Here is an 11774-nt window from a genome sequence, read left to right on the forward strand (position 1 = left end):
CAGAACTGGCTTCCAACCAGGTTTTGGTCGTATATTTTGTGGTGTAACTGGTTTCAGGACTTCACACCTCCAGAGACTTGCTGCTCTCGCTCTGTTTTTTATAACGAGACTCGAATCCTGCTTCTGTTTTGCTTTTTAATCTTTTCACTTCATGTCTGAATCAGAGAGTTAAAGGAGGTCAGAGTTCATGCAGCCAGGAGGACTTCATTCATTTCCTGCTGGAGCTCAGCCAGCACACACACACACACACACACACACACACACACACACACACACACACACACACTGACATGCTTTTTCGGGTTTTATTGGTTGTGACAGTCGGGACAAAAGCCCAGCGAGGCCGAACAGCAGAGCAGAGCTGAAGCTGCATCACCTGAGGTTCATCAGTAATCAATCAATCAATCAATCAGTCATTAATCAAACCACATGTCAATTAATCCACCTGTCAATCAATCAATCAATCCACAAGTCAGTTAATCTAGTGGGTCATCCAGTATCAGTTTCAGTTTTTCATCATTTTAAGTCTCTGTCTGCTGGTTTTGCGTTTTGTTTGTTTGCTTGTTTGTTTGTTTGTTTGTTTATTTGTTTGTTTATCTTGCGTGGGTATCTTACGTCTCTGTGCGGTGGGTTTAGGAGCCTTTGCGGTAGTTTTACATACGTTTATGGTCAATTTTCTTCTGTTTTCGGTCCGTTTGTGGTGGTTTGAAGCCTCCTTCTGCTGGCTTTGTGTCTGTCTTTGGTCTTTTTGCGTCTCTGTGGTTGTTTTAAGTCTTTTTTTGGTCAGTCTGTGTCTCTCTGTGGTTGTTTTATGTTTGTATCGCCGTTGTCGTCTTGCTTTGTGTCTATTTCGGTCAAATTCTGCAGCTGGTTGAAAAACTTCAGCAGCTTCTCGTTCTCTCCTGAGATGAAGGGAGGTTGTTCAACATCGTCTCAAAGCTTCCAGTCACACCTGATCCACTCATGTTTTTATCTAAACGCCAAAGCTCGCACATTTACCCTGGACCGTGTTCAGTAGAGGCTCGCAAACCGGGTCGGAAAGTACTGATTATGAATATTTGCTCTCAGGAACTGAAACCGAAGCGGCGTCGCGTGGCTCGTTATTTACTTTGTCGTCTGTGTCGCTGCATAGCGAACATACCTGCACTTTCATTTTCAGGTGAGGCTGATCCAGAAAAGGCGTGTGATTCGTGGAAACAGACGAAGAGCAGGAAGGTCTGTGGTTATCGGAACGTTTCTGATAAAAATAAAAAATACCGAATGTGTCGGCGGTTCGCTTTGATTGTTTCACTTTAGTTCCGCTAAATGTGGCACCAAAGACGTAGAAAAGACGTGAAGGAAGCTAAACTACTGTCCATGAGAAAGTCCCTTCATGTATAAGTACATGTTCAGCAGTAAATAAGTCATGATGATGTCAGCACATGATCGAGGAAGCACCTGAGCTTTGAAATGCCCCGAACATGTGACCATAAGGACGTGGACTGTCAACAACACGGTTTCTGGCTCATGTTCCTGTAGCTGGAGGAAGCTTTGGGACTTTGGGTTGTTTTATTTCATGTCAATCTGTTGTCATCGTCCAGCTGATGACAACGAACGCTGTGTTTGCAGCAAGAAGGGAAATGTTGAGAAAGAGAAACAACAAGAACGAAACAAACGCAAAACCTCAAAGGGACACGAAGCGACCCAGAACAGGCACAAGACCACAATATTCAAGACGGTGTGGGTTCTGGACAGTGTGGGTTCAGGATGGTGTTGGTTCAGGATGGTGTGGGTTCTGGACAGTGTGGGTTCTGGGCGGTGTGGGTTCTGGATGGTGTTGGTTCAGGATGGTGTTGGTTCAGGACGGTGTTGGTTCTGGATGGTGTTGGTTCAGGATGGTGTTGGTTCAGGATGGTGTGGGTTCTGGATGGAGTGGGTTCTGGATGGTGTTGGTTCCAGATGATATTGGTCCAGGACGGTATTGGTTCTGGACGGTATCGTTGAGGTGTTTTCTGCTGAACGGCTGCAGCAGCAGCTCTGCCTCTAAATCAGCTCTGAGGAATGTGAAGCCTGACGTCCTGCCAGCTGCTCTGTTTGGATGAAGCTGAACTGGGTCGGTCCACCTCTACTGACTAAACACCAGAACAACTCGCTGCTGGTGACGAAATACCACAAAACAGACACACAACGCTGCACCACGTGGTTCTGGGTCTTTTTGTAAACGTTGTGCGTCTCTTCATGGACGTTTTGTGTCTTTTTGGGAAACAACTGTTCTGCTTCGTGACGGTTCTGACGGTTCTGACTGTGTTTGGTCGTTTTGTGTCCCTCTGTGGTGGGTTTCAAGTGTTTCCTGATCATGTTGCGTCACTTTGTGTGTGTTGTGTGTGTCTTTGTGGCGACTTTGCGTCTGTATTTAGCCACTTTGTGTGTCCATGTGGTGTTTTTGTGTTGCTCTGTGATGACCTGGAATCTGTTTTTGATGGTTTCGTGTTTCTTTCTGGTCTCTGTGCGTCTCCTCGACGTCTTTTTGTGTCTCTTCATGGACGTTTTGTGTCTTTTTGAGTTAAAGTTGAGCTTCGTTGTGTCTGTTTTTGTCATTTCTGCGTCTCTTTGTTGCCCTTTTACGTCTTTTATAACCACATGACCAAGTCCTTGTCTTATTTTAGTTGTTTATTATCTACGTGTGTTCTGACTTTCACCCCGTGTGGCAGGAATATTGATTATTGAGGCATTTCTCCTCCTTTTTGAACAAATGTTTTAACTTTGAGACCTTGTAGATGTTTAGACTTTAAACATCATCCATTCTATTCCTGTACAGCTATGTACCATGTATGTTACGGCTCCACTGTCGCTCCTTTAAGCCAACCAATCATATGTTAGATGGACTCGTCACCACGGTAACCCAGAAAATGGAGGAGAATCTTCAAATGTGCAGAGAAAGAGTCGTATTTCAGGTAACTTAACTAAACTAATACAGGGAGAGATGATTCTGAAGCTTAAGTAGAAAAACAACAACAAGTAAACGATGACAGAAAAAGGAACTTAAAACTTTATTTAAAACAACTTTTTCTAACCTGTTTCCACCTCGTCACAGGTCAGGAGTGTTTAAAGAGTGCAGTGGAGCTGGACACAAACATCATCTTGTTGTTCTTTTTGCTGATTCTGGTCTTTGCTTCTTCTGACGGATCCACAAAGTGTTCTTAAATCCTCAAGTTTCTTACGAGTTACGTGAAAATACGACACGTTTGTTCAGACTTTTGGAGCCCTTTGCTTGTTCGCTTCAGCTTCTTATCTCGATTTTAACTGTGATATATTTCAGACACGTCCTCAGATATTCCACTGAGGACGCGTCTGCCCGTGCATATATGTGGAAAACATGGCTGCTGTTTGGAGGAGTTAAATGAAAACACTTTGCATTTGAACCCGTGTCTTGCTGCTTTATGACCCGCCATAAAGAGGCGCGTGGATTCACTACCAGGAATAACTTATTTTATTGCGGCCGTAATCACATTTCGATTAAGTGGTTTCACACATTTACAGCTTGTTGTGAGGCGTGTGCGTTCGTCAGACGTAAAGCCGCCTGCAAACAAGTTTAAAAGTCACAAAGACGAACCTGATGAACATGAAAAATTAGGATTTTAAAGTCTGCTTTTCAGATTTCCTCCAAAACACGAGCGAACAGTCGTGTAGAGCCGCGTTACAGTGCGACACCAGAATGAATTCAAATATAAATGATGACAAGTTACTGAGCAAAAACCAAACCTTCAGAGCAGCGAGTGGTCGCCCTGCTGAGAGGCTCAGTGTTTTGCAGGTCTTCTGAGGACACCGGTCGGTGTGTCTTTATGTGGAAATGGCTCCATCTAGTGTCCATAAACGGACTGACGGTGGAGAATCAGCAGTTTTTTCAGTTCAGGATAAGAAATGTTTGTCTTTGTAGCAGCTAAATGCTAAATGGCTAAAGTGCACCAAGTGGACAGCTGGTGGAGATGTTGCTCCACAACAGCTGGATGTGAAAATAATTACGTTTGGCTCAAGTTTAGAAGTCGCGTATCAGTGAAACCAAGATGTTCTTGGTCATTTTAGGTCTCTTCATGGTCATTCTGACTGTTTTTGTGGGACTTTTGCATTTGTTTTTGGTCATTTTAAGTCTCTTTGTGGTCATTTTGAGTTTTTCTGTAATGGTTTCGTGTCTGATTTTGGTGACTTTTTGTGTTTTTATTGTGGTTTTGCTTCTGTTTTGGTCTTTTAAGGTTACTCTGTGGTCATTTTCCACCTCTCTGTGACAGTCTGCCGTATGTTTTTGGCCGTTCTGTGTCTCTTTGTGGTCATTTTGTGACTTGTTGTGAACCTTTTGCATCTCTACAATGGCTTTGAAATTCAAAATACCACTAATTAAAGTTGCCATAATTGCCTTTTGGGCAGCTTTAGGGCAGCACACTGAGCTGTGACTGATGTTTAAGCTGTCAGATCAGTCTGTAATAACCACTTTTTCTCTCATTTCCACTTTACCTCCTGCCGTAGTCGCATCTCTTCCCAAAACAGAGACACGGTGGAGGTGTTTGTGGGCAGATCTTGTCCTCCGATTGGTTAGCGAGCGTCTGCTTGCTGGGCTGTGATTGGCTGAGCTGCATGTGGGTGATGTCAGCAGTGGGACTGACCAGACGCCTCAGTCGGACTGACGGATCGAGTCAAACCGAAGCCGAACCGCGAGCAGGATGGGCTCCAGCAGCTCCGACATGAGCCACATCCCAGACGCCCAGGAGCTCATGCAGGAAACCGGCTGTGAGTGGAGATCCGTTTGGCTTTTGGCTCTCGCTTGTTTCTCCTCCTTTTGGAAGATGTCAAGACGAGGAGGAGTTAGTAGAGAACTAGGAGGGCAGATGAGCTGTGACTCCTATCAGCAGAAACAGCTGCTTTATCTCTCAAAGCTTCTCATGTTTTATCTCCACGTAGCAGCTCCTCTGACAGCGTTGTTGTCGGCTCGTATTGTATATTTACAGCGATGACACGGTTACTCTAATCTGTTTAAACTTACTGTTTATTCACATTCACTACAGTTTATACGTGTTCAGTGTTTTTATTGTTGCCCTTTACGAGCTAAATAACTGTTAAAAACATGTGAAATTCATTATGATCATTATTATAAAACACAGATGGAGCCAACTGCTGCTATCACATTAACCACCGACTGTTACGACAACTAGTTAATGATTTAGAGTATTTTTTAGATCTAAAGCTTCGTAAATATTTTTGTTATCAATCCTCCGTCACAGTAAAAGTTGTTAAGTTGTGGAGAAAACCAGACATTTGTCATCTTGACTGTTCTAAATCGTTATTTTTCCCCATTATTGACGAATAATCAACAGATCCATTGATAATGGAACCAACTGTTGGTCGCAGCACTGCTGCTGTGGTTCCTTCACAGGAGGAGGTGCATAAATAAATACTGAAAACGTCCTGATGTTGGTTTACAGCTGACATCGATTCATTACGTCTGTGTCGCTAGTGATAAATATGGAGTTTAATTTATTTTATTTTATATTTTTTAAACTATAGAAAGCCGTATACATTTGTCTTCCTGTGTGAAGTCTGTATCAATTAATTTTTAAACTTTTTAGGGGCAGTCAGGTTTGGATCCTAAATTATTCATTTAATGCTGCAATTTTCATTTTTTTAATACAGCTAATAATACAGCTAATAATAAAATATAAACATTCTGACAAAAATGTGCCCAAAACCCAATTCGCACATCCTAAAATATCTTTCTGTTTATTATATGTACTAAAAAAAATAAAATAAATATGCTGTGAGTAAATCTACGGCGTCATTAAAGCTGAGCCATTTCCATGCTGAGGAAGACCACGTAGTTATGTTTATGGGGACAAACATCGTAAATCAATAAATGTTCATATGAAGGCTGCAGACTGAGTTTCTAGTTGATGGAACGTCCTCTGTTTGTGTCAGTGTTCCTGTTATACTGACGTCGTGGGAACTTTTTGGGGACCGTATGTCTTTATGGGGGCACACGTGAGTCCCTGTTGGGGACTTCTTTAAATGTGAGTATAAAAAGTCAGAGTTCGTCTCCTGGAAATGAATCAGTCCTCTGCATGTGTGTGTGTGTACTTTTATTCCTCATGTTGTGGGGACATTACTGTGTTCACACAGTCACACTGAGGGGACTTGATTCCTTATGGGGACAAGATGCAAACCCTCTGAGGTAAATCATTACATTTCAGCATAAAGACTTGTTTTATGGTTAGAAGCAGCCTCCAGCCACTGTGGTCTGACGGGATATTATCTCCATCGTGGCCTCGGTCTGAGCGCTCTGATAGCAGCAAGCTGAGCCTCGTTGAACTCATCGTCTGTTGTTTATCTTTGTGGACACGCCGAACCGTCCTCGCCGATACTGACGCCGTGGACGCTGTTAAGCACACAAGTGGGACGGATGGCTGTTTACTGTACAGCAGCTGCTTCTGTTTGCCCTCCAGAAAATGTGTCTGACTGTCAGGTTCAGCCTTTATGAGATTATTAAATTGAAAGAGCCGTAGTTTTGCATGTTTCAGCCCATTAACGGATCACTGGTGAGTTTCTACATATAATAAAAAGACTCAAAACGATGCTGTTTGCCTCTCTGTAGCTTCCAACTACAGTTAGTATATGTTAGATATTTAGATTTTAGAGTTTTAAAAAATTGAATATTGTAAAATAGCAGGCACCTCCAAACCCTACGATACACTGCTGTTAGAAACAACACAACTTATTCCCTCAGACTGACACGAAGCGCCGTCTGTAATCAATCGAATGCTGTCTGTGTTTTCAGTTTCTGCCGCCCACCTCGCCCGGCTGCACGAGAGGTTTGAGTTTCTGGACAAAGACGACAGAGGAGAGCTCAGGTTTGTGCACGGACATATCAGAAAAATCATTAGTTGCAAGTTGCATTTTGCTATTTGTAGGAGAATCATCCTTTCACTTAGAGCATTTCATAAGAGATATGAGAACTCTTTACAGCACTGTGTAAAAGTTGTAGTTTTTTACCAACATCATCAGCGATGTGTTGGATCCTCACAGACTCATCCTGCAGCAGGACAAGTCCAAACATCCAGCCACAAGTCGAATAAGGGGTGTCCAAATCAAGTTCAGAACCTGCCAAAAACCAAGTCCAAATCAGTCAAAAACCAGTGTAAACCCTGGCCAAAACAAGCCCAAAACCAATGTGAAACCAGTCTGAAGTTAGTCCAAAACCACATCTGAAACTTGTCTGGAACAAGTCCAAAACCAGTCTGACACCAGTCTGGAACTAGTCTGGAACTAGTCTGGAACTAGTCTGAAACAAGCCATAAAACCAAGTCTGAAATCAGTCCAACATTAGTTTAAAACAAGTTCCAATCCAAGTCTAAAACCAGTCCGAAACCAACCTTAAACTCGTTAGAAACAATTCCAAAACCAAGTCCCAAACCAAGTCCAAAATCACTGAAATGACTTTGACACAAGTCCCACACCGAGTCTGAAACCAGTCTGAACTTGTGTCTGGAATCAATCTGAAACCAGTTCAACACAAAGTCTAGAACAAGTCTGAAATGAGTCCAAAACCAGCCTTTAACTAGACAAACACAAGTACCAAATGAAGTCCAAAATAAATCTAAAACTATCCCAAAAGACATTGTTTTCAAAAAAAGATGTCTAAAACCAGTCTGAAACCAGTCTGAAACCAATCAGAAACCAGTCTGAAACCAGTCTGAAACCAATCAGAAACCTGTCCCAAACCAAGTGTGAAACCAATCAATGAAAAAACAATCTAAAACCCATTTTTAAAAGAATTGTGTTTGCTTCTCCACTAAATTCCAAAATTAGTCCAAAACCATGTTCTGGTCATAAAGAGGTCCACATCCAAATCCAAAAAGCTCTGCCAACACAACATGGTGTGTTATTGATGAGAACTTTGCCAGACATTAATTGTTCTAGTTTCACATTCGCATCCTAAAATCTGTTTGTCTTTGTGTGTCTCAGCCCGGAGGACTTCAGCACAGTTTCGGAGTTGGCCATGAACCCCATCGGAGACAGAATCATCGCTGCTTTTTTCTCTCCGGGGTACAGATCAGCTGCTCTGTTGTTTTTCCTCGTTAATCTGTGCAGTCTCTGGTGTCACGAACTGATTAGAGACACAATGTACGGCGTTTTTTTTCAAGGGTTTTAGGAAATGCATTAAAACATCCTGTAGTTTGAGTTACGAGGGTTTGGACTTGACAGCAGCAATATTTCAGAACCTGTTTGTTTGTCGGGAAACGTGAACCACTTCCTTTTCCTCCTGCAGACAACAAGCGGTGGACTTTCCCTCCTTCGTCCGGATTCTGGCTCATTTCCGTCCGACCGACGCAAACCGAAGCAGGAATGGAAGGAATGGAGCGCAGCAAGAGCCGGCAAACAGCAGGACCAACAGACTCAAATGTCAGTCCGGTTCGGTTTGTTCTTCTCTCGTGGTTCTGACACGTTTACCTTCGATCCGCCAGTGAAAGTCATTTGTTGTGCTTTCAGTCGTCTTCCAGCTGTACGACCAGGACAGAGACGGAAAGATTTCCAGAGAGGACCTTCTTGAGGTCTGTAACTGTTCAACTGAACAACACTCACGAACCTCATTATGATTCATTTTCTGTCTTAATCTACGTCTTTGTGTTGATGTAGACCTTCTCTACAGTAATATGGATGTTACCTCCCCATTTAAACAAAAATTGTTCACACAACCTTTGATTTACCAAATATCTCCAGACAGACAAAAACTACCAAAAGACAAATCTGGTCAAGACTATGTCCAAAACCAAGTGTACAACCACACTAAAATGAGTATAAAACAAGACCCAAACCAAGTCCAAAACCATCCAAAACCAAGTTCAAAACTATGTCTAAAACCAGTATCCATACCAGACTAAAAACTAGTTCAAAACAAGCACCCAACCTTGTCCTAAACTAGTTCACAGCCTGCCTAAAACTAGACGCAAAACAAGTTCAAACTCATGAATCAATATAGGGACCAGAATTAAGCCCTGAGGTACACCACTAATTTAGTTCTGAAGAAAAACATCAGTCAGAGAGGATTTGAAGCCAACATTATTCTGTGACTAGTGATTGGTTGATGCTGACAGGTGCTGAGGGCGATGCTGGAGATGCAGGTGGAGGAGGAGCAGCTGCAGAGCATCGCTGAACGAGCCATTCAGGAGGCCGACCTGGACCAGGACGACGCCATCTCCTTCGACGAGTTCAGAAAGGTGAGACCACAAACTGTCAAACCGGAGACGGTTTCTTACTTCAGCTTGATCACAAAGAGTCAGAATAAACAGTTTTATTGCTTTAATGCTGTGATACACCACCAACCTGTATCAGTTTACACATATGTAATAGTGTGAAACCAAAAGAGTCATGTCGGGTTTACAGGTGCCATGGGGGATGAAAAGAAGTCCAGATTCAAATACCTGACTGTCACAAACAAGGCCAAACTGTTCTCCACCATTTTCAGAATCTTACAAAACCAAGTCCAAAACCAAGTCCCTAACCAGTTCAAAGTCATTTTGAAACAAGACCCAAACCAGTCTAACACAAGCCCAACCTACTGTTGCCCAAAACCAATTCTAATGCCAGTCCAAAACCTGGAACCAAAAGCTCTTTAAACCAAATCCAAAACAAGCCCAAAACCTGTCCAAAAATACATTAAAACCACATATGAACCTAAATCCAAAAGGAGTCCACAAAAAGGTCAATAGCCAAGACCAAAACAAGTATTAAACCAAGTCCAAAGCCCACAGGCAGTCTGAAAAAAGACCCAAACCAGTCCAAAACTGGCCCAAAACCACATACAAACCCAAGTCCAAAACCAAGTCCTCAGCCAGTTCAAAGTCATTTTGAAACAAGACCCAAACCAGTCCAACACAAGCCCAAGCTACGGTTGCCCAAAACCAGTCCAAAATCAAGCCCAAAACCAAGTCTAGTACCAGTCCAAAACCAGTTCAAAACCTGGAACCACATATGAACCCAATTCCAAAAGCATTTTGTGACTCAATCCACAACCAGTCAATAGCCAAGACCAAAACAAGAACTAGACCAAGTCCACGGGCAGTCTGAAACAAGACCCAAACCACAACCAGTCCTAAACCAGATCAAAACCTTGTATGAAAACCTGAGATATTTTTTCTGCATAAACCCTCAACAATCATTTTTCAGAAATTTAAAATAACATCGACAACGTGTCTCATTCTCAAGTAAACCTGGAAACAATCACAACGTTTAGAGAAATTCAAAAACACAAAAAGCTCAGATGTGTCAAATGGTGGAGAAATATTTAAGATTTTTCAACATCTGAAGAACCTAAAACACTCTCCGGTTTACTGAAATGTTAGTTTCTTCTTCTGCAGCTTCAGCATTAAAGGTCTAAAAGTTGTTCTTGTTCTGTTTTCAGTCACTGGAGAAGGTGAACATCGAGCACAAGATGAGCATTCGCTTCCTGGAGTAAAGATGCAGACCTGCTGAGACGATATTAATCTGAAATGTGGAGATGAAACAGGAGGTGGAACGCGATTGGTGGGGTTTAAAATCCTGGTCATGAGGTGAATCTGGACCACCAAAGAAAGTTGAGATGAGTTAAGTTACTGCTGCGGACTTCCCAGTACCAAACGCACACTGTGTATTTACATGGCCGACAGACAAAAGTGTAAAGTAAACATCAGGATCGCCCCCTGGTGGCTGGAGGCAGTATAAGGTCAGGATGAATCAATATGACCAGAGCTTCAGACAGAAACATCGAACATCAGTTCCACCTCAAGACAACTCCGTCTATAAATCTGGAGTCCCAAAGGTTGTGTCAGTCTGTCCTACAGATGTCTGTTCAGATCCAAACCAGTTTGAAACCAGTTCCAAACCAATCAGAAACCAGTTCCAGTCGTCTACAATGCAGGTAAACGCTGCATATCATGTGTCATGACGACAGCGTGGAATACGATTTTATTTACTGACCAATAGGCACAAGGTTTAACTTTTGTATGACTCTGAGATAAACTCTGTTTCAGAAGATTACAGTAAAGACCCCACAGAGTTCCCCATTATTGTCCCTCTGTGGGAAACATCAGACTGATTTATTTCATTTCTTTAAATGTCTAAAACAACAATAATAAAAAGTAAACAGCTATTCGTTCAAACTGAACACTAAGTTGTGATAATTCTGTTGGATTTTATGCATAATAAACATTATTCTATATCAAACATGTATGTTCATGCATACTTTTGTAGGGTTCCCTCTAGCTTTAAATGAATTCAACTATGTCCCTGCTACCGTTCTTCTGTTAAACAACACGATGTGATTGATTTATTTTAATTCTTTTTAAAAAAGACTTTTCTGTTGATTGTAAAATGCTGTTGCACTGTTTTTCCTTTTTTTTAAATGCTGTATACTACAATAAATTTACCAACAACAAGCAGAGTGTTTCTTGTGTTTCAAAGTTTACGTTTTTCATGATACTGACTTTATTTTTCGACACGCTATACGATGACGTTTTACAACACGCTATACTATGACGTTTTTCGACACAACGTTTTTCGACATGCTATACTGTGACGTTTTTTTTGACACGCTATACCATGACGTTTTTTCGACACACTATACTATAACGTTTTTTTAACATGCCATACTATGACGTTTTCTCGACACGCTATAGTATAACGTTTTTTCGACACACTATATAATGACATTTTTTTGACACGCTATACTATGACGTTTTTTGACATGCTATACAATGACGTTTTTTTTTACATGC

At 41.9% G+C, this 11774-nt stretch overlaps 1 protein-coding gene across 1 annotated transcript; it reads left to right on the forward strand.

Annotated features, from left to right (window-relative positions):
* Positions 1 to 4668: 4668 nt before the first annotated feature.
* chp2 (calcineurin-like EF-hand protein 2) lies at positions 4669 to 11435 on the forward strand. The gene is made up of 7 exons (XM_008301267.1): positions 4669 to 4761; positions 6800 to 6872; positions 7987 to 8067; positions 8291 to 8424; positions 8512 to 8573; positions 9117 to 9239; positions 10424 to 11435. The coding sequence occupies exons 1-7, from the start codon at positions 4695 to 4697 to the stop codon at positions 10475 to 10477; spliced, it is 594 nt and encodes a 197-aa protein (XP_008299489.1). The 5' UTR covers positions 4669 to 4694; the 3' UTR covers positions 10478 to 11435.
* Positions 11436 to 11774: the final 339 nt, after the last annotated feature.

This window comes from Stegastes partitus, unplaced genomic scaffold, assembly GCF_000690725.1.
Source record: "Stegastes partitus isolate 25-593 unplaced genomic scaffold, Stegastes_partitus-1.0.2 Scaffold1651, whole genome shotgun sequence".
Classification (NCBI taxonomy): Eukaryota; Metazoa; Chordata; class Actinopteri; family Pomacentridae; genus Stegastes; species Stegastes partitus.